The sequence below is a fragment of the Brienomyrus brachyistius genome, chromosome 3 (assembly GCF_023856365.1).
Source record: "Brienomyrus brachyistius isolate T26 chromosome 3, BBRACH_0.4, whole genome shotgun sequence".
Taxonomy (NCBI): domain Eukaryota; kingdom Metazoa; phylum Chordata; class Actinopteri; order Osteoglossiformes; family Mormyridae; genus Brienomyrus; species Brienomyrus brachyistius.
This window is the reverse complement of record NC_064535.1, coordinates 11,298,130-11,321,369: the sequence shown is the minus strand read 5'-3', so window position 1 is coordinate 11,321,369 and position 23,240 is coordinate 11,298,130. Positions and strand designations below refer to the sequence as shown.

Here is a 23,240-nt window from a genome sequence, read left to right as displayed (position 1 = left end):
GTTCTTATTTAAATATTAATGTTCTTATACAAGGGACTACAGCTGTAATCAACAAGGGCAGCAATTGCAATTCAAAGTATTTTTAACTGTTGGACTTCCACATAGAAAGAACTCACTTTTAGAATGGTTAAACATGTATCATAGCTCTTGTTTTTAACACCGGCTACTGCACTGCTACAGACAGAATAATAAGATTTGTAAGTAGAAATATTCATCAAATAATTTTTGATTTATCACGTCCACAAAGTCAAATGTCATCTGCTTAAAACCTTCCTTTTGCTACCACTAAGTAGTGTTGCTTCAGTTTTGGGGCAGTCTGTCTCAAAATATAATCAGTTCTACTTTGGCACCCATGCAATGCCTCTGCAAAATTGTGAACTTTTTTGAGTTATCATCTTAATGGGATCAAGTCTCAAAACTGCCATATTTTTTGCTATCTACTATGTGACACTGCTTCAATTTTGGGGCGATCTGTCTCAAAATGTAATCAGTTCCATTCTGCCCCCCCCCCCCCCAAACAATGCCTCTGCAAAGTTTGAAAAAAAATCCATCAAACAGTTATTGAGTTATTGTCTTAATGTGCTCAAGTGTCAAAACTGCCCTTTTGGCTATCACTATGGATCACTGCTTCGGTTTTGTTGCGATCTGTCTCAAAATAGTAATAATAATGATGATCATAATTGATACTTTATTGATCCCCATGGGGAAATTCTCTTTAGGTCTCCTCCAACTTGCTCTCTGTAGGTGAGACCAAGCTGGCTGCAAAAGGGCAGCCATCCATAGCAGCACCCAGGGAGCTGGCAGTTAAGGGCCTCGCTCAAGGACCCACAGATGTGCTGGGGCCGGGCTTGAACCAGCGACCTTCCAATCACATGCAAAATTTAATACAGTTTAGTAGCTTACAATTAAAATGCCTATGCATACTGTAGTTTGAAAAATATCTGCAAGTTATTGTCTTGCATAACAAAATGTCTTATGGATTCCCCATAGTCGGGGAATTCAATTATAATTATTTTGGGATAAAAGTCTGTAAACAGAGCATGGTTAGAACAAAGCAAAATCTTATATTATAACAAGAACTAGAAATTAATCTTTTAAATTATTTTTTTAAATGAAAATCAGCACAGAATGAAAAGTTGCAAAGTAAAATATCTTAAACAACCAAAGAAAATAATTCGGGAAATAGGAAAGCAGCAGGTAACACTGTTATGAAAGGTTGCCCCTGGCTTCCCTCAATTCATTTTTGTTCATTTTTGGTCCCAGCTGGTCCTGCTTGAAGAATGTGTTCCAGTGAGAACCAGCTGGACTTCATTACCTTGGAATGTCTTCTGGCATTAGTGCAGTGATCAATCACCAGGGCAAAGAAAAACCATTGAAACCGAGCCCAACACTGTAACTCTCCTGGTTTTGAATAACAATTGCTAGATTGCTCCCATATTCAGTAAAATGTATTGAATCACCAGGAAATATATATTTTTTTTATTTTATTGGAAAAGCACTGGTGTGTAGCCTGTGTGCTTTAACATGCCAAACACATACAAATTTAGGAACACCAATAATTCCTGTGAGAGGAAACCAGGGAACATGCAAACATGTTTAGGTGTGAGCCCACACTGCTTGCCGTTGGATCACTGTTCCCTGTTAGTGGGAGCTGAGCGGCATTTAATAATATAATGTTATTTTACTGACAATCATTGTTAGATTACATTATATTTCCTGACAGGAAAATCCCTATTTAAAATCAGTTTACTGAAGTTTAGAATTGTAATGGAGAGACTGCCTTCTGCCTTTTTTATTTTTAAATTGTGCAAGCAATATGAATTATTTGACTTGTTTTTGTGACCTATGCAATTTTGTTAACTAATTATTTATATACTGTAGCACGGTATATATAGATAATGTTGCAGCGCGACAGTAACATTTTACAGTATGTGTATTTGTCTTTGTGTGCATCCTACAGTCCACTGTTGGAGTTGCGCTGTCAGATTCACAGTGAAGTTGGTGAAGCAGAAGCAGAAGAAGATCGTTTGGAATCTGCGCTAGAACACCTGCAGAAGGCCTTGCATTTGGATGAGAGAGGCCTGTACCAAGAGCGCCTATCCACAGTCCTGCATCAGCTGCAGATACAAAGCATGATATACAAGACCCCGGAAAAGGAGGAAGATCAGGCCGCTTTGCTTATTGACCAGGTGTGTAGACATGTGCATTAATATAACCTTACTAGTGTGACTGATTAACATGAACTTTGTTTGATTTAAATGTAAAATGTCCATTGTTATTTTGTTCTCTGCGACACATTGAAGACCTCACAAAGTAGAAGCTATTTTTCGACTTTTTATTTTTTGGTATTATCTTTTCAACAGTTTTGTGCAAAATACAACTATATGAATTATTTTAAAGAGACATGCCATCTTCGAAAAATAACATTTGATAGATTGTCCATCTGCTGCAATCTTTACTTGAATGAATGGGATTTTCACAAAGATTTTCAGTGATGCCCCTCAGCTCTTAACAGGTAGTTCAAGTTGGCTGGAGGGCACTTGTGTACAATTTTCATATAGGGCCACAAATTTTCAGTGTGACTCAAATGACGATTTCAGCTGAGCCACTAGAGAATATATACAGCTGGAATGAGACTCAGTAGCTAGTAATGTTACTTCAGACCTTCAAAGTTGAGGGATCAAATCCCACCTCTGCCCACTGGTCTTAGTTTACATGTTCTCTCTGTATTTCCCCAAAATCGGTGAAGCTGAATTGTCTGTAGTGTATGAGTGTGCCCTGTAATGGGCCTGCATCTCATCCAGGATCTACCCCAGCCTTATGTCATTTTCCACTCAGGATAGACTGTAGGTAGGCCCAGATAGTGCCCCCTGCAGGACTAGATTGGGATTGAAATTAGGCCATGGACTTTGTGGTCCCCCACGGTAATTTTTGCACAATAAATTTTGCTGGTCCACATACCTATCATCCAATAACCGGTATGCCAGATGGTCAGTCTGACCCTGCCGCCCCCAGTGTCTCAGACCAAAATAAGCGGTTTGAAGATGGATGGATGAGTTCACTGGAGGATATTGACTTTTTTATTCTTGGGTTAGTCTTTTGTTTCTTTAAACACATGCTTGAGATCATTGACTAAATCTAAACTTATTTACAAGCTTGTTTTTCAGAAGACCTAAAAAAAAACAGCTGCATTTTTCTGTATTCCTAATACATATTTTTCAGGTCTCACAATATTTTCTTTCCTTGTTGACAAAACACATACTGACATTAACAAGGTTCTCATCACACATCCCCCTCTCACTCTCTCATAAAGGCCCATCTTATCCAGAGCTGTTGACATTGTTGACTGATGCACGTTATCCCTGCTCTCAGCCACTGAATTCTGTAGCTCTCCTAATATCACGGGCATCTCCTTGGCTTCCACCTTGTGATGTAACTTACACTATTGATCTAGTTGGAATGTACACAGAGTTTGTTGCCATTTTACTATCGTATGTCTTTGCGTTACATTACCTCTGAATTCCGTGAAATGCTCTTAATTCTTCTTTTAAAAACATTTTCTTACCAATTCAACGTGTGATCACTCTAATCCGGTCAACTCAAAAATTGTGTGAAAATTCACTTTCGAGCTTCCCTGACAGAGGTATTTAGACAAATAACATGACATCATTATTTTCAAACTTTAATAATCTATTTGCTTGTTCCCTCATACTTGTTTGGATATGAATAAGGTAGATAGATGCACAAACATTATAAAAAGTGTCATAGAAGTATCACAAAATAAAAAAGCGAAAGTAGTGCATGTCTGAATATTTTTGGCATGATCTAATTTAACATTTTTTACTTTTAAAAACACTGTGTGCTCCTTTATTAAAGGCAAAAGGAGCAGGGTCAAAGAATGCCATGAAAAAGAATCGGGCTTTGCTGGTGAAGGCTGCTATAACTTTGGCCCCCGGCACCTTTCCGGTGGTCCTTGATGCAGACACCGGAGTGGAAGGTAAACTCAGATTCTTCTGAAGTATCACCAGTGTCACTGCTAGATCAGAGCCACTTAACACAATAACTCATCTCCATACTGTTACCAGGGTAACAGATACACCCTGGCGGGGGCTGGGGGATGGGTGGGACCCTTTTGGGACTGCTGCAACATGCCTTGTGAAATCTCCATGACAACTCTGGTTGCAGGGATAACTAAGCAGAGAAATTCAGCTGACATATTGTGACTGTGTTGCTGTGAATCCTACAGAATGGGATAGTGGATGTTGGCTAACTCCCATTTTCTTTCAGCCGCAGGGTCATATATGTTCTATAGATGTAGTAGATTATAAATTCTATAGTATTATATGCCTAGAAAAACGGGCACATTTTGAATACTGCTACACACTGTGAAGTTGATTGCCTGCGTGGTAGATGTGTTATGGCAGCAGGTGCCTCCAAACTTTTCAGCAGGGTCAGAAAAGGTCAGCTGAGAAAGAATAGTGTGCATTTTTGTTTGATCTAATGATATTGTGGTGCTTTAGTGGGTGGTGTGACGGCCCCCGCGCTGTAGCCTCACGCCTTCAGGACTGCTGGTTTAAATCGTACCCTTTCCTCTGTATTTGTACAGTTTGCCTGTCTCTAAGTTGGCCATAATCCATCTATGTTTTATTAGTTTCATTGTTTTATTTACACATCCACTGTCTTCAGACAAAGAAGGACAAAACCAGACTGATCAGCTCTCTGCCAAAGCAAAACATCACACCGCATGTGTTCATGAGGCAAGTGGGCACCTAAAGAAGCAAGGAAACAAAAACGACAGACAGAGGTGTGTGTTTGTGTGCAGACATTCTTGCTAACTCTGTGTGCTTTCCCAGTCCTACAATACTGGCAGATAGTTTGTACAATACAAACCTGTTGTATTGTAAATTTGTGTCCAGTATTTTAGTATATTATATGCTTACCTGAATTATAGAAGACGGTTTTAGCAGGGGAAGAAACACTGGTAACACTTTACCTAAAGCTGTCGCGTATAATGCATCATAGATTCCTTTGTAATGCAGTATAGTGCATTCATAAAATATTATTCATAAGGCCAAAACTATTTATAAAAAGGCGTTAAACATTACAGCCATGTTTATTATGCATTATGAATGCTGTATGAAGCTCTCATCTATAATGCTCTATAAATACCTTCATAACACAGTACAAAGCATCCTTCATTCTTATACTGACCATTATAATGCATTATGATAAAGTGTTACTGAACCGTTTTACAGTACATATATCTGTTAGACCGTTTAATCGTCAATCACAGTAGCACAATTGTAATGCACTTATGAATTGTCGATCACAAAGGAATTCTTTTATTTTTGGGATATTGCTTGAGTGTGGGTATTGCACAAGGGAAAAGGATCATTGAGGGACTGTTTTCCCAGAGTGAGACTCTGGGCAGCACTGGCTAAAACGGCTAGGAAGCAGGAGGTCTGGGATGTTTGCCGGGCAGCCTGCAGGTTCTGTCTGCTCTACGATGATGGACGCTGGAAGTCGGCCCGATATGACAGTAAGTAAACTAAACCACAGGAGCTGTATGTTTACACAAAACATGACAGTTGTGGTACTTGGCTTGTGTTGTATGACATAAGTATTTAATGCAAGCATATTTGTATATATGCACATTGCTCATAGACAGTATATGGATTATTGGCTTGTTGACATTGCATAAATGATTATAAAATGGTTACTTTTCATCAGGTCTATGACAGTTTTGAATGAAATTTTTTAAGTATTTGATACAGATCATAAAGTATTTGGCTCCCTGGAAATGTAAAAATATCAGGAAGTCAGTATATTTCCAGTGCTTCTGTCTCCATAAATCTTCAGCTGTTATCAAACGCTTCCTCTGGGGGGAACAGGTTGTTCCACTAAATTAGCTGTGACAAACATATTTTTGAAGAAATCCAATTACTTGTCTCAGAGTTATTTGCTTGCATTTATGGCCGCTTTCTCCTACGATGTAGGCATTCTTTTACTGGTACGTGTGCCTCTGATTCTCAGGTGAATGTATAAAAGATGAAAGCCCAGGATTCCGTGAAGAAGGGCAATTTTCTCTCTCTGCAGAGAGAGACTTGCTTCGACTGCTTGCCGAGGTTCACTTCATTAATGGAGAGGTCAGTCTCTTCCATATTTTACCTTCTAATTTCCTGTAAATCACACGATTGGGCAGTTGGTGTCATAGAGGACATGGATCCAGGCTTCTGAGCCACACAGTTCCTTGAACTGGCCTTATTGATGCACTGTAAGAAGTGCAAGCTGTTCAGGTACAGTATCAGTAAAAGTAATTAATTAAATTTAAAATCTCTTTGCTGCTTTTAATTTGTAGCCTCATGCTGACCTGTCCATCCGCTGCGTGTTGACTGCACATCTTCCTTCCTTTTTCCTTCTTTTTAGGTCCCGTACAGATAATTCTTTGCTTTCAGTCGCCACCGCTGCCCTCTGTCAGTCTTTACCATTTACTTCCCTTTATTTCACTTGTTCTTTTATAGCTGCCCACTTTTTTTAGCCAGTCACATTTATTAAAGCTATCTCTGCTTGCCCTTTCTCATTCTTCTATCCCTTTTCTGATTCCAGTCGCGGACAATAGCTCTAAATTCTAGATCCTCCCACTAAATCCATCTCCTTTCAGCGCTCATTATGTAAGCCGCAGGCATAGGACTGCTGATTGCTGCTCTGCGGACACATGGCTGGCTGTGCTATGGTTGAGAAACTGGAAATTCATTCGAATCTCTTAAAGAAAGTACCGGAATCTCTTTTAAAATGGATTTTGGGAAAACAGTATTTGTGGCACGCAGTCTCATTCTATCCGAAATGGTCCTTTCACCTTTTTTGCAGAGAGAGTGGTTTTAGCTGGCAGTTTTGTGGCTAGAGTTACAGCCTCCTTTCATCTTCCCTGCCGCATATCCCCTTCTGCAGCATCAATGTTGCTCTAGCAGAATGTTTAAATTAATCAATATGGAAAGGCTCTACTGTTCCAGAACAGAGCCTTGCAGGGTTCAAGCTGTCATCAGCAAAACTCTGAAGCTGCATTTCAAATGAAACACACAACGGGATAGAGTTGTACAATTGTGACTATGTGATTCGTTGTGATTTTATTGTTACTGCTGTGTCAGGCATTTGCTTTTGCTGAAAGGAAAACCGCAAATTGCTAAAGCTCAGAAAAAAAGAAATATGATTGGTAGAAATAAATTTTACACATGCAAATGAAGAGGAAGTTTTTAAATACAAAATAAATTTATGCTCTGCAGTGGAACGGTGCTCCCCCACCTTTCAGGGATAAGTTCCAGACTAACACTGTAACTCTCTACTGGATAAGCAGTTTATTTTATTAAAGCGTTTATCCCATTCATTCATTCATATTCGTCTCTTTGGATTATTCATTAGGCCATTATACAAAAACTGCATTCAGAGGGTGTGGATTTCAACCAGGAGCCATTACCACGAAAGGGCACATGGAGAGAGTCAACAGGAGACATTTGTAAAGGATTAGAGGAAAATCCACAATGGACAGCATATTGGTAAAGAAACACACTCCAATTGTAGACATATACTTTTGCAGGTGGTGAGATATGAAGCAGCAATTTTAAACAGAATTGAGACAGCAGATATTTCTATTACTCATGATCTTACTTCCCTAACTTTCTATGTGCTGAGCATGTAATTCCAAAATCTCCCAATTGGTATTTACAAGTATGTGCATGGAGACTGGTGTTGACACGCGAAAACCCTGTGAACTTAGGGAATGGCTTGGCGAGCTGTCTGCATGTGCCACGGCCAGCTTCCTGCGGGCTGCAGAGCTGGGGGATGCCCTCGGGGAGGCGTGGATTGTCTCAAATGCAGCTGTTTATCTGTGGAACCACAATACCCATGTCCTGGCTTCAGGAGGCCACTGCCAGCTACAAGCCACTTTTCGCAAACTAATAAACGTGATGAAACTGATGGGAGAAACCAAGTAGGCCATAGTTTTTTCCTGTACTTCATACATTATACAGTATATTAGAATTAGAAGTATTAGAAATATACACTGCCCAGGAAAAAAAGTGTCGTTTGAATTTAAATCTTAAAAGCCAATGACTTGATTATTACGACAGCTCAGCTATGTTATGCAGCAGTACAGTGAGGTTAGCTGAGTATGTGAATCTACTGAATGGTGCGGTTGTCCCATCAATGGATTTTTCTTTGCTAAGGACATGGTGGTTCAGGAGCATGAGGTATCTTACTCACAGAAGATCTGGCCACCACAGAGTCTTGCCTTTCACCTCATTATGAGTCTTGGGGGTGTGCTGAAGAGGACATTACAGAGGGGTTCATCTCACTTGTCAATGCAACATTTCAGTGAGAATTGAAACGTGGATAAAAATAAATGTTGAGATGTTGCGTAAGTTTATGGAAACGATGCATTGACAAAGTGTGCTGTATACTCAATGCTAAGGGTGGTCCAATGAAATAATAAAATATTTTTTCTTTTGGCTGGGCAGTGTATATTGGCGTTAGAACCATGTTATTTTGGTTGTTCTGGAAAAAAATGAATACTTTGAATTTGTACTGTTAGCCATACAAATCTACATTAAATGTGAAAAGAACAAATATGCATTATGGCACTAACATAGAATGGTAAATGCTTTACAGGGAGACAGTGTTGCTGGTTTTGCTGTGCAGTGTGGCAGCCAAAGGCTTGATTGAGTCTCTGAGTCTGCATGTCAGTACAGCTCAGGAAAAGCGGGACGATGGAAAGGGCCAGGAAGCTAACAGGGCTAAAAAAGGGGCGGCGAAATCCACCGCAAAGTCTGGCAGCATTCACAGCACCCTCCTGGACCCCACTGCACTCCAGGACATGAAGATAGCTTTGGAGGTACAGTTCAACTGGCTGGACTGCTTGTTGCTCCGTCATTAATAAGTAATCAAAAGACATTCAACACCGCATCTTCTGAAAGACAGAAGAGAACTATGGAAGTTATAGAAGCTGCGTAATAACATTGGAAGCCATCTTATGGAAGCTGTTTGGTTGGGTGATTACTTGTTCATATATATGTGTAAATGGTGAGGAATTTGAAACCGTTTCACAGTACCAGGTGCGCACTATGGTGCAAACACTGTTTCTTCCTATGAGCTGTTTCACTTAATAACATGCCTGAGAATAAGATTTTAAATACAGATTCTTAAATGGATTACAACTTTAAATGAATTGCCCTTCACTGAAAATATGAGTTAGGCACGTTTAGAAATGTCATTTTAAAAAATGACTTAATACTGAATGATTGGAGATAATGTATTTGAATGGGAAGATCAAATAGTGTTGTGTGTTTCAGTCTGACGCTACTCTGACCCAAATTTGTTGTAGTTATAATCCATTTGCATAATTTTTACTTGGAGCACTAAAAAATATCCAACAGCAGCTTCTGCTTCTGGTAATAAGTGAGATAGTGCTGGACGATGCTGTTACAGTACATTGTGAACCGGTGATAAAAAGTGTGGCCCCTTGGATCTGCTCCCATTGTGAACATAACCCTGCTCTAGACCTCCGACTCTATAATAGCCCCTGTCCACTGGAAGCAGAGTAAATTTTAGCTAATGGGGATTTTTTGTCTCCAATTGCCAGCCTGATGTTTTAGAGTCGTCTTGAAGTCTGCAGAGTTTTTTTGGGGCTTGTCTCAAGAGTTTTACTTGTGTTGCTTTGGTGCACAGATGCACACATAAGCATATCTGCATATACAGGTTTTTTCAGATCTCTTTGAAGCCAAATTGCCGGTGGCAGACTACAGCATATTCCTAGAGGGCTTCAGCCATACAAGTCGGCCTATTTTTCAGTCAGTTCCTCTTGGTGACATTGTCTGTTTTACAATGTCGAAATAGTGGTATGAGGTGTGTTATATAATTAGCAATTTTTTTTGTGTGTGAATGCTTTAATATTAAGAATTTTATTAGTGATTTTACAATGTTAAATTATAGTATTATTTAACTGGTAGTTAATGTTATCACAATGTATCATAAAATATATAGGCTAATATTTTTGTCTTTTCAAGCTTGGAATTACAATTAATGTGCTATTACAGGGACGAGTACCACTGTTCTACATAAATGTCACTGCTCCTCAGTGTAAAGTGTGAAAAATTATCCCCATGCAGTTATGCGACTATGCCTTGCACCTGACCAATGGCAATGTCCCTGGAGAAACTCTACTTATTGCTGCAAGGAAAGAGGTTATTGCCACATGGGTGCGGATCAAGCAGATGCTCCAGCAACAGATTGAGCCAAAGCTGGACGTTGAAGATGAGGTGAACCCCTCTTACTGCTACATTTCTGATACTGGCACCTCCACCCCCCCGCACTGTAGAGCATTCTTCATTCATTGTTCAACTCTTATTTTGGTTAATTATTGCCGTTTCATTTATTCAGTGGTTCTATTAGCTTAATTATCCAGTTGACCTGTAGTCTATTTTTTTCCTACCAAATATTATGCAGCATATCCAATAATCAATTTGCCTATGCTAGACTTTAAAGTAGGGTGGCATGGTGGTGCAGTGGTTAGCACTGTTGCCTCACGCCTTTGGGACGCGGGTTCGAATCTCCACCTGGCTCACATGTGTGCGGAGTTTGCATGTTCTCCCCATGTCGTCGTGGGGTTTCCTCCGGGTACTCTGGTTTCCCCCTACCGTCCAAAAACATGCTGAGGCTATGCTGGTATTTGATTCTCTGTATCCTGTAAATATGTAGAGAATAAAGACATATTGTTTAAGTTGTCATGGCATTTGTGTGGTGACTCTTCAGAATTTATTTATTTATGTTTTCAGAGTAATAATGAAACCGTGATTAATATGACACGTGTGCTGGTTGGAATTGAAATGCTACTTTGTAATACTAACTCAACAATGATGGAATTTTCAGTTCCCAGTCTGTCTGTGGTAAGTTATAAATATGTGTTTTAAATGCTTAGCCCATTTCCTTTACTAAAATAATTTTTAAGAATTAATATTGTTTTATATTCATAGCAGTTTCTATCTTAATTACCTGTATTTCTTACTGGAATGGTTGAAAAATGTAGTGATTAAAATGTAATCTTGGTAAAAAATTATTATTTCTGATCTCAGGTGACCTTGGCTCAACTTTCCTCTTTGCCTTTCAGCTTGTAAAGATGGTATCAGACTGCAGGTGGACAGACCCTACGGTTGAGCTGCAGGTGTGGACCCACCTGTTGCATTTTTCTCACCTGGCCCAGGATCACGAGTTGATCATGAGCTGCTCTCACAATGCACTGCAGCTGGAAGCTGATGCTGTAAAGTGGGTGAAAACCTCAGCATGCGTCCTGTGAGTTTGTTTCCATGGAGACACATGCAGCATGGTTTCACTCAAATAGGAACTATATTAAATTGCTTATACCATACCACACCATACCATATCCTGCCATACCACACCATACCATACCCTGCCATACCATACCATATCCTGCCATACCATGCCATACCATACCATACCCTGCCATACCGTACCGTACCATACCATACCGTGCCATACAATACCGTACTGTATCGTACCGTACCATACTATATCATACCCTGCTATACCATACCGTACCGTACCATGCCATGCCATACCATACCATACCATACCCTGCTATATCATACCATACCATTCCACACCATACTCTGCCATACCATACCATACCATACTCTGCCATACCATACCATACCATACTGCTTTCTTGGAATTTAATCAATACATAACCCTGGAATCATAGGACAAATACCATTTATATAAATATTTTTCAAAATCCAACTGTTCATTTTACAAGACAGCACAAAATACCACAATAAAATCGAACAGCGACAGCCAAATAAATTGATTCTAGTTTCACTCAACTGTTCTGCTTCTTGACTTCATATTTACACTCTGCTTTAAATTACGTAAGTTCAGAAAATCCCTTGAAATTCCAAAGAAACACTGCACATTGAATCCTTTTTTTGGTGAATTATGCAATATACTGATCAATTATTTAAAAGCTTTCGAAAATATTGCACCACTTTTCTTACACTCTCCTGTGTGCATCGTTTTATTAATAAGAAATTGGGCTTACAGCTTTTGATGTTACATTTAGTACAGAGAGTACAAATGCCATCTAGTGTTGATACAAGGTAAATACATTGATTTAAAAAAATGTTAAAATGTATGCTGTTCAGTAGTCGTCCGAGCCGATGTGGCATCTTAGGCGAGCTTCACCGCCGGCGAGCTCCCTCATCCAAGGCAAAGTGAAATTCCCTGACGAGTCAGAAGTTGGCACTCTAGGTGGTCGCCTGTGCCGTCTATGGTTAACCAACACGGATGCTGTTGTTCTAGATGATGTAATGATCGTAGGGGGAAATCGCAACACATGGAGCTCTGATTTAATTGATATTTTATGTTTTTAAAGGTGTAGCAGTAGTGCAATCCAGGACATGCTAAGCAATGTGGCATGTATAAGGGGCCTGAGTGCTATACAGAAATCAAATGGAGATCCTCTCAAACACAGGGATGCCTTGAAGACTCTGCAGGTCGCTGTCAGGTGAGCCTTGTCAAACATTAGCGCCAAGCTCCAAATTTAATTAAATAAATAATGTGATATATATTTGCTTGGTTTGGATAAAAATTAGCGAATTATACCTGTATAATCAAATATATAAACTTTCAAAAATGTCACCTGTGCCCATGGTGAGACTCGGTGAATTGCACAATTCATTAATAGTCATGCCTTCATCATGGTAAAGGTGGGATTCAAACCCCCAGGACTAGAGGTGTAAGGAAATGGCACTAATCACTGAGGCACCTATTAATAATCACAAATCCCTCTATACAGATTGCTTGCTAATTTACTGTATTATACAATTGATTTTGGTTTGAAATCGAAGTTTTGCAGAACAAGCTGGAAACTACACCATGTGTGTGGTAGCTGCAAAGCACTACTGGAATGCATGTCTACGGTTGATGGACACACCTCTGCAGAGACAAGAGCTTAAAGCTCCTGTGGAAGAAATCCTCAGAGCCATGGCCAGCACCAGTACTGGGGGGAAAAAGGTTTGGCTACCACTATGGTTAATGCAGTTCAGCTCAGTCCAGCCCAGTCCAATTAAGCCTGGGTGATAACAGTATCATTTAAAAAGATGTGATTTCCCTCTTTTCTCCTTCAGGAAGAAAGAAAGATATTAGCCAGACAGACAAAATTATTCCATGAGCGGCCATCGGGATTCATAAGAAACTCGCAGAGTGAGTCTAGATGGATCACAGCACAAATAAGAACCTTCTACAGCTTGCTTGTAGTTTAACGTTGCTTCTTAATATTATGGAGTAATTGTGAAAGTGTCCTTGTCAAACTTGCTGTTCGTTTTCAGGCATCTGCTGTAACATTCTTGCATTTTGCAGCCCTTGAAATGGCAGATGATGACGTGGCCCTGAGAGTAGGCATGTACAGCCTCCTCTTCCGTATCCATGCCGACCGAGCCGAATGGAAGGCAGGGCTGCTGATCCTGGACCAGGCTGTACAGGAGCTGCCACACACACAGCACATGCGGTGGGATAATGGGCCACAGTCTGTCTATTTTAATGTCCGTTATTGAAGTTAAAGTAAAATTTCTGGATATTTTGTAGGAGATATTCAGATTGGATCATTTCTTCCAGGGACCATCTGGTTATAAATGTATATTAGAATACTTATTTTTTTACATATCCCACCCATCTTTCCCTCCTTCGGGTTTGGAGTCCGAGCAAAGGGTCAGCTGTTTACCAAGCATCCCTGGATCATTTCAGGGGGTTAAGGGCCTTTCTGGAGGGTCCAGTGGATAGGCGGCTGGGATTTGAATCAGCAAGCTTCCAATCGCAGGCATAGAGAGCTAACCCACTGAGTCACACGACACCTGCTAGGTATATTTTGTCCCTGACTGGCAGGATCATCTTTGAACACCGTGTTTTGGCGAAAGCGAAGCTGGGTCAGAGCGTAGCGATGGACATGCAGAGGTTCTGCGACGAGGGTGAGGAGCACATGTCCTGCATGTGGCACCGCATGGCCCGATGCTCTGGAGACGCCCCCCAGAAGCTGGTCTGCTATCAGAATGCCATTAAGTCCTTGCAGGTGGGTGTGTGTCCTAGAACTGTCACTAATGCATAATTGTTGCAAATGTCTTGGCAGAAGCATCCAAAATCATACAGAATCGTCATCCAGTGTCTCATTAAGTCATCAAGACCCCTTGATTAATGTTAAGTATGAGATGAGCACAGTTTTAGATTTAAGTTTGATAAGATGCCTTTTAATCTTACTTTATAAATAAAACATATGAAATCTGTACCACGGACCCTGAAAATGTTTCATTAATTTCACCATAAATTTCCTTGAAGAATTTGAGTCTACCAATGATAGAAAAGTTTAATTGTTATTTTTTTGCACACGGGATAGATCTGCTTCTTCCAATTTGGAACTACTTCCAACTTATCAAGTTGCCCTTGTACAGAACTTTTTGACATTTTAATTTCCCCTCAACCTGTCTTGAATGGAACAAAAAAGAAGAAAAGAAAATGTAGGAAACCAACTACAGCACATAAATGAATCAATTAATACTAAGAGACATTTTCACAGGCACATTCTCACAAATTTATAATTGTTACATTTTTGCTGCATAGAATAGAGGTCTTTTGTACGTCATCTCATGAACTTTATAGATACCTAACCCTATTTTTATTCCTTTGGGGTTCTCTTATTTAAGGAATGCTGCTGTTGTATGTGTATAAATTCTGACAGGGAGACAGGGAGGTACACCCTTGACAGGATGCCAGTCCAGTAGTTAAAGATCTGTGCTGGGTGACTCATCACGTAGCTGTTACCTCACACATCCAGGGTTGTGGGTTTGAATCCCACTCTGGGTATTCAGTTGGCCTATTTTCCATCTGTCATGTGCAGTGGCGGACTGGGACAATAATTCAGGCCGGGAATTTGACTCCACTCCCAGGCCACCTCTGCTGCTGCAGTCACATTTACCAATAACTTTCACTACATCAATCACTGCCTAAAGGTTTTGCAAATGCAAGACATACTGAGCAGAATAGGGAGTGATTACTTTCATTGTATGTCAGCCATTTTCTGTTTGTGCCATCTTTTGAATGTAATACATCAGGAATGGCTCTTTCAGATGTTTGAATTGGGTGATACTTAAAAAAAAATCTAAATCCTTAGACTGTGGACGGGCAAAATAATCAAAAGAGATATCAAGGCTTTCACTGTCTCCTTCACCTTTCCCTGAATCATTCTCTCTCTCACTCTGCACATCTAGTTGCTCTGCAATATGAAATAAGCGGGTTCAATAATCTGTATTTATAATTGTGCAGCCATCAGTTGTATGTCCCCAAAATCACAGTCCTACTACTGATCTTATAAATCATAAAAAGCACATGTTGTTTAAAAAGTATAGCCTGCTGCCTGCATGTTTAGTTTTGCTTATCTTAAACTTTACCTGAAGGTTCCTGCTCTGACTCAAACGCTGAACTGTCCACCACCTCTAGCTCAACAGCAGGAGCATTTGCAGCACTAGTGCTACTGACGCTTCCTTCGTCACCTTTTCAAAATAAATAAATAAACAAACAAACATTGTAGGCTATATATTGTAGACTAGAAATTAAAAATCAAAATAACTAATACTGTATTCTTTTCCATACCATCTACTTGATTTATTTATTATTTAAAACAATTTGACCCACTAACACTATTCTGTCTACTTTTTATTCATTTTTATTTATTATATAAAAAATATGCTACATGTAGACGAAACGAAACTTGACACAGCACAGCAGCACTTACATATTGTTGCTCGTTTGTTGGTTTAATTTTATCTATTGTGATTATCTAAGTGATTTGGATGAAAGTGTTCGTCTGCCAAATTATTATAAATATAATGTAAATGTAATCTTGACCAACTTGTTCCCTTACTGGCGAACATGGCTGGGATTTTGCAGCTTGCTGCGTCTGCGGCCAGGGCTTTTTTCCTTTTTATACGCTCCCTCTCTGCTCCTCCTCTGCGTTTACGCTCCATTTCTTGAACGATTTAGTCAGATTTACCCTGTCTCTGGATATAGCCAGATATTAGGCAGTGCGCTGACGTTGGGTCATGTGGGAGTGTAATTTTCCCTCCGCCATTGCCTGATTCGTAGATTGAGAGATCCGTCAATTAATTCGTAGTTGCCCACCAGCCTATCACATGCCAGGCTGATCGTCTGCACAGCGGCAGCCGGCAGGCCAGAACTACCGTCAGGCCACCGGGAAATGTCCCGGTGCTCCCGATGGCCAGTCCGCCCCTGGTCATGTGTAGCCGGGGCCCCAGACCACCATAGCATTAGCACATATCTTTGAGGAGGTGTTTTTCTTTATAAATAATTTAGAAATTGCTTCCTTTTGTATTACATATATGAACTATTTAAATGAAATTGTAACAAGTGGTGATGTATGTAATGATGTATGTGATGTGTGGAGATCAATGGCCCAAAAATTTGGGCATTTGTGAGTAAGTAAGTTTAAATTTTGTGCAGTATCTGTGTCCAATATATACAGTTTGTCCTGATATCAGCTTAGTATTGATTGAAGAATTTCTTCTCTGTTGCAACATGTTCCTTCTAAAAAGGTAACACCAGGTCAGTAAAGAATTTCAGTCTGCTTTGATTTTACATTATGGGGCAAAGACACTGAACATGGCACTTTGGGCACTTTAGTCACATGGTATTTTAAAGTTTAATGGAACCTGCGCTTTGCTCCACATGCTCACAGAGTGCTGACTCTCGCTGGCTGAAGACTGAGTACCTGTTGGAGTTCGGCGAATGGCTATACTGCAGTCATTTCCCCCTCAATGATGCCGTGAACCAGATACAACTGGCCATCGACCTCCTCTTAAATCTTAAAGCTGATAAAGAGACCAGTCATGGTAAAGGGGCCAAGCAGTAATGTGTGTTTTTCTTAGTTTTCTTAGCCGTATTTTGTAGTTTTTTTTTTTTTTTTTTGGAAATAGAAACATGGGGATCAAGTATCACTATGTTGTGAACAAATAAAAAAAAATAAAGATAAATTTTAATTTTCATAAGTTTTAAAAAAATCTGTAGCACAACCTTTTTTTACTGCCTGTGAGTTAAAATAACACTTGTATACAGTATATGCACAGTGATTTATCTGGTAGTATCATTGCTTTGAGTAACGTATGCTGAATGAAGGCCTTTGTGTGTAAAAATGTGTTTTATTCTCTTACAAATGATCAGTATTATAATATAAAACTCCTGCAGAATGTTTGTATCTGTGATGGTTGAACCACGTACATGCGTTTCCACGCTCCACACTGCTGCTGAGAGCTCTGAGAGTTCCATTCCCGTTGACAGATGTAAACGAAGGCGCAGGGCCAGATTCTGTGAGCCGTCAGTCTCAGATGGGAGCGGAGGGGCCATTTTCCAGTCCAGCGTTGTGTGACCTGAGGGATGTGAAGCAGTTGGCTGGGCTGGTCAGAGCACACACGCTGCTGTCCGCCATGCTGGGCAGAGCTTCTCACCAGCATCTGCAGCATTGTCTCCTGGCCTGTTCCTATGTTCTGCGTATCTGGCAGGTACACACCTGGGCACATCCGAATCCATGAGCGAGCACAGCCTAGCTTTATAACTAATTATTCCACAGTCATTTTGATGGGTGCATGTTCTACGTAATTTTAAGTCACCAAAGTATTTGATAGACATTTTTGGGATCTTCATTGTAATTTATTTTTTTACATTCCTCTGATGACAGTTATCTTTGGCAACTGCTAGCGAAGTTACTGGAGAAACGGCCAAGAATCCCATTCTTCCCTCAAAGTCATCACCATCACCCACAGTGAAGAAAGACAAGGGAAAAAAGTCCAAAGAGGTCTTTAGTGCTTAACTTTATACATCAGTAATCCCAGCCAGGGTGCAGTCATCTAGTGCTCACTCAAAGAAATGTAGGCTGTTACAAATAATAAACAGGCCACTAGTTCATTGTGGGGTGGTTATACACCTAAGCATGCAGTTACTCACTGCAACAAGTATTCATGTAAACCACAAGACAGACAAAACTATTTGTAATGGTACGCCTCTGTAATACAGTATGAGCTGTTTTGATCCTTTTTTATTTCTGGAATTATTACTTATTCTTCAGTCTTATTTCTTTAAATCATTCAATATTTTCATTCGATCCACCACAGCCCCCACTGCTGCTTGCTGCTGAGGATAAGCCCAAACAGAATGTAGCTTTGGTGTTTGTGCCTTCTACCTCAGAGGAGTGGGCTCAGTACGATTGTCCTAAGGAAGTAAGACTGGCCATTAGCATTGACACAAGCATGCATTCTGTCAACCGGGAGAGCATCAGCAAGCAGGTGAGTCAACTTGATGCAGTATTCCTGTTAACTTGTGTATTTCGGGCACTGAAGACCCTGAAATGTGATCAGATTCTATCTGTGTTGTTGCTTTGTCTGGTCATTAGACCCAAACCCTGTACTTTCTGGATCTGCTGGCAAAGGAATTGCATTCTGCAGCTTTGACACACCTTACTCTGCCAGCTCTTCACCTTGCGGAGCTCATTGCACATAACCTAATGGACAACAAAAGTCTCTCTGATCTGTACCGCCTCAGGTGACTGGCTGTGTTTCGTGTACTGTCAGTTCATTAAGCATTACTTAATAACGTTAAATACACAGGTTCAGATACCTTTCCACTAATGACCTTGATTATTTATACCATTTGTTTAATAAAGATATAGCAATGTAAAATGTGTGTAATGTTTAACATAACAGTATTATTATTATTATTATTTAAATGAAGATAATATGACATTTTTGGAGCTATTCATAGAGAAATTCAAACAATTACTACTTCATCTCCTTCACTTCACATTCATGTTTCTTCAGAATCGCAAAGATCTGCTCAGCTTTAGGTCTAACCGCTTCAGCAGCATACCAGGAAAAGTGTGTTGGCTCAAAGTTCATATATGAAGAGGAACAAATCGCGTATGTGTATCCATCTGTAGTCTTTTATGAGGTGTTCATTGGTATTTTTACGCGAGATGGAATCTTACTCATGGAAAGAAAGAATTATTTTGAACTTCCATAAAGTGTTATAAAATGTAATCCTAAAATATCAAAATTGCAAGATTAAGTCTGTTGATATTTTATAACCATAAAGACATGACAGTATAATAACAGATGATTTGTATCACCTTATGATGTCTCATTTGTTAGTCTTTTAATTCATCCTGTGTGTTGCCCAGCAGTTCAGATTTACCTTGTCTCTTTTGTGATATTTTATGCCCATATGGTGCAACAAAATTCAAGTTGCCGGAAAGCTGTTTATCAGTGGAAGAATTATGGGCTTCAGACACTTTCTGACACTGACGTCAGTAAGGTTAGATGTTTATTTTCTGCAACAACTTCAGGCTTATTGGGTATTATTTGATATTTGCTTACTTTCATTCAATGGAAACCATACAAACAGATTTTCACTGATTCATTTATGGTATTTATTTTTATTAATTTTAAATTCAATTGTAATTATTTTTTAATAATTAATTTATTGCTAATAAATTAGACCATGGGGAGTCTCCAAAAACATTCACCGGAAATCAACCCCTGACATGTGATTGGTGTGTTTCAAGCATTATATTTACTTATATTGAACGCTGTGCTTCTCTGTAAGTAAAATGATGCTGATAAGCTTTATCTGAACAGGTCACCTTCAGTTGGGGAAGATCAAGTGGACCTTCTGCTCACCATATTTGGATTGACAAAGCTGAATTATGTCTCGGTGTGGGTTTATATCAGCCAGCCAGACTTCTTCTAGGAGAGGCTAACATTGTTGCAAAGGTTAGTAAAACAGGAGACACCTCTTATATACATTTGTCTATATAGTTATTATCTGTTGACAAGCATTTATCAGTAACTGTTCAGACATTTCGAAAGTACCGGTACCACTTTTGCTTTTTTGCCTGTTGCTTTGATGAAATGCACGAGTGGAGTGAAGGACATGCTTTGTTTCTGTGATGTGAATTGATGGGTTTTCCTTTTCATGAGCCAGCAACTCAATGATAGGGCTGCGGAAGCAAAGAGCTTACTCTCCCTCGCTAACCTGGCCCGACTTGAGCAAAACTACAGTCAGGCTCTGGCCCTGTTGCAAGCAGCCCAAACAATTGGTGGCGATGAGGACTTCTGGTACAGTCTGACCATGAGCCTTGCAGAAACTCTGGCAGAGGGGGAAGGTCATGAGAGAAAATTACAGGTGAACCCCAAAAGTACTGTTTAATATGAATAGGAAATGTCGACCTTGTATAATTACAAATTAATAACATTCACTTTAAATTATATTTTATTACTGTTAATCTCAAGCAGGCATGTTTGATACTAGAGCGTGCTATCAGTGTCCTCAAATCTGTTTTGGACAAGAGGCCCAACAGAAATCCTGTTTTAAAGTTCCAGATTGCATCGATGGAAGCTAGGTGAGTTTATTGTGTATTTAGTGATCAGAATCTCGCCTCCTGTTAAATCAGACTTCGATGCATCACTCTTGTACTTTACAGTAGGTTCTGCAATTCAGATTCCTTACTGCGAATAGTTATCATCATCTTTGGAGGTCATCATCTCCGGGATGAAAAGTGAAGGTTAGGTACAGTGCCACTGGGGAGGCAGGCATGGTCGGGAAGGACTCAGGTGGATTAGGTGTTGGCAGTGGACACTGGCTTGAGGTGCCTGAGCTTGTGCTGAAGGTTAGATGTTATCAGCTAGATATAGGCAACTTTACCTCCAGGCAAGGTATGGGCTGTGGAAGCAGACCTGTCATTCAAGAGTGGAGACGCTCCTACTCTGAGATTCCCCTTGATGAACAATGTTGGGTGGGTGCAGGGATACTGAGTTCCAGGCAGAGCACTGTACATCTGACCTTTTTCCGCATGGAAAAGAGAGTTGTCCCTATGTGGCTGTGAGCCACAGAGAAGAAGATCCCAACCGTTGCCTCTGCACCTTCTAAGTGAAAGCAGGTGTACAGTGAAGTACTGACCCACTGGGAAGCATCAGTGCTCACATGGAGATACCTTAATGGGTGTTATTGAGATGAAAAGCCTCACAGATCTAAACTGAAAGAAGAATTGTTATTCTATGCAAGCCATGGATTGTTCATAAGAAAGATTTGTGCTTGAAAACAAGGATCTTTGCAAGTGCAACATATCAAGGCACCCTAGGCCAAAAGTTCAGTGACCAACTTTGTGGTTATATCGTCTGACTAGAGTCCACATGTATTGAATACTGAGGTGAAGAGAGGAGCATAGCTATCAAATAATCGATGCTTGGTGGTGAGTTGGATTGGGTACATAGAGCGGAGGCCCAGTGGACCAGGACAACACAGATGTGCACTCAGCATTTACTGGGGATGTCTAGCTAAAGCTTCTGTGTGAGATGAATTCAACTCACACCTCCATAAAACCTGTGAGGTTGGGGATATTATGTCTGATTGTTCCCGACCTCAGTTACTACAGTGGCTGCAAAAAAAACTGCAGGTTGAAGAGAGAGATGAATGCGCTGGATGGATTATATCACCCAGCTGGCTTGAAAACATCTAGGAGTCCCCTAGAATGTCCAAGAATCTGCTGCCAAGGGAAAAGATGTCTGGTCTGACCTGCTGCCACTACAACCCTCACCAGGAAAAGTGATGGGAAAATGCTGACGATGATGATGAGGATGACAATGATGATGATATAAAAATCATTACTTTTCTTGTAGGAAAGCACTTTTTCAAATTCAGTCTCACCCTGAGGTCGGTTTCCATCCCGACTCTGTGAAGACATTAATGACAAGCTGTGATGCACTGAGAGACACCACTAATGAATTTCTTATGCTGGGACACCGAGAACAAGGGGCAGAGACTGCTTTGCAGCATGCAGAAACCCTGAGGTAAGCATTTTTTTTTACATTCTGGGATCCAGGTCATTTTTATATCCAGGGATTTCTGGTCATGTACTTCAGAACCCACTGTCTATGCTCGCTTTTGTTCCTGATAACATCTGAAGGCTGCATTATGCAAATGTTATGTTGCTTGTGGCAGCAAAGTAAATTACAACAGCAGTTTGCCTAAATAAGCATTCTTCATTAATTCACCATTTTCAGCCATTGTTTCTACATAAAATGGGTTAAAATGCCCATCCTGTTCTTTTTGTAATTTTGACGGCATATTGTTCTGAAAATGAGTGGAAGTGATAGGTTTGTTTGGTACTGTAGCAGCTTCACACCTCCAGGAAAGTGTTTGATCCCTGCTCTGTATCTTTGCATGGGGTTTGCATTTTCTTTGCATAGCTATGCAGGATTCCTCTGGGTTTTCTCCTGAAGTCATGCACTTATTTGAATTGCTATCACTATATTACCCACAGTGTATGATTGTATGTGTTTGACTATATGTCCTGCAGTGGATCTAAGGTATTCTCTGCCTTGTCCCCTGTACCGGAGTATAAGCTCCAACCCCCCCCCCCCATGGTATTATAAGATGGATTGATTAACTATATCGTTCACTGCACTATGACCAAGATTTTGTGATGAAAAAAAGTTCTTAATGACAAATATGTTTCTGTTAAACACCAAACTATCAGATATTTTGCTATTTCATTTTCTTTGAATTTTTCTTTTACTATATTCTGAGGTCATTGTAAAAATAGTTCAATGCCATGCTTTACTCAATGTTTAATGAAAGGTTCTTGTTTAAAATAACTCTTGCCAATTTTTATTTTTGAATGAAGTAACCTATTTGAACTCACCATTTCTGTTAACATTTCAAATACTCTTTCATGCACGTTGTGAATTTGTGAAAATTAACTTCTGCATAATTCAAACTGCACATGACCGTTACTCACTTGTGTGAAAAATGCCAGGGCTGTTTAGACCATCGACGGCTGGCTTGATATTCTTGCCTTCTCTCTGCCATTTTTTCTCTCTGTTTTAATCGAAATGCTGCTAAATGTCGTGTGTGTTAAGAATACAAACTGAAAATGCAAAGTTCTGTAATTCACTCCATTTGCAGAAGTATCCTTAGTCAACCATTATAGATTATTTGATTGCATGTTTTTTCAAACATTTATTTAGTGGACACGTTTGTCCTGAGGAGTGTACCAGTGAGGAGGGACAGAGAGTGTCCCTAGAGCCAATGTTGTTAAGGGTCTTGTTTAAGGGTTCAATGATGGC

General features: G+C 40.0%; 1 protein-coding gene across 4 annotated transcripts in view; it reads left to right on the top strand.

The window, feature by feature from the left end:
• LOC125739356 (cilia- and flagella-associated protein 46) overlaps positions 1–23,240 on the top strand; it is a 47,901-nt gene that overhangs the window by 9,613 nt on the left and 15,048 nt on the right. For all 4 annotated transcript variants that reach the window (XM_049009386.1, XM_049009387.1, XM_049009385.1 and 1 more), the window contains 27 exons: positions 1,961–2,189; positions 3,877–3,997; positions 4,687–4,804; positions 5,415–5,539; positions 6,034–6,146; positions 7,417–7,550; positions 7,772–7,984; positions 8,662–8,884; positions 10,158–10,307; positions 10,824–10,934; positions 11,156–11,337; positions 12,437–12,568; positions 12,912–13,077; positions 13,191–13,266; positions 13,423–13,570; positions 13,945–14,128; positions 16,805–16,958; positions 17,404–17,624; positions 17,801–17,917; positions 18,234–18,404; positions 18,512–18,660; positions 18,936–19,034; positions 19,359–19,428; positions 19,752–19,886; positions 20,098–20,298; positions 20,406–20,515; positions 21,792–21,962. In XM_049009386.1, the coding sequence (XP_048865343.1) occupies positions 1,961–2,189; positions 3,877–3,997; positions 4,687–4,804; positions 5,415–5,539; positions 6,034–6,146; positions 7,417–7,550; positions 7,772–7,984; positions 8,662–8,884; positions 10,158–10,307; positions 10,824–10,934; positions 11,156–11,337; positions 12,437–12,568; positions 12,912–13,077; positions 13,191–13,266; positions 13,423–13,570; positions 13,945–14,128; positions 16,805–16,958; positions 17,404–17,624; positions 17,801–17,917; positions 18,234–18,404; positions 18,512–18,660; positions 18,936–19,034; positions 19,359–19,428; positions 19,752–19,886; positions 20,098–20,298; positions 20,406–20,515; positions 21,792–21,962 (4,023 nt within the window). The remainder of the gene's footprint in view (positions 1–1,960; positions 2,190–3,876; positions 3,998–4,686; positions 4,805–5,414; positions 5,540–6,033; positions 6,147–7,416; positions 7,551–7,771; positions 7,985–8,661; positions 8,885–10,157; positions 10,308–10,823; positions 10,935–11,155; positions 11,338–12,436; positions 12,569–12,911; positions 13,078–13,190; positions 13,267–13,422; positions 13,571–13,944; positions 14,129–16,804; positions 16,959–17,403; positions 17,625–17,800; positions 17,918–18,233; positions 18,405–18,511; positions 18,661–18,935; positions 19,035–19,358; positions 19,429–19,751; positions 19,887–20,097; positions 20,299–20,405; positions 20,516–21,791; positions 21,963–23,240) is intronic.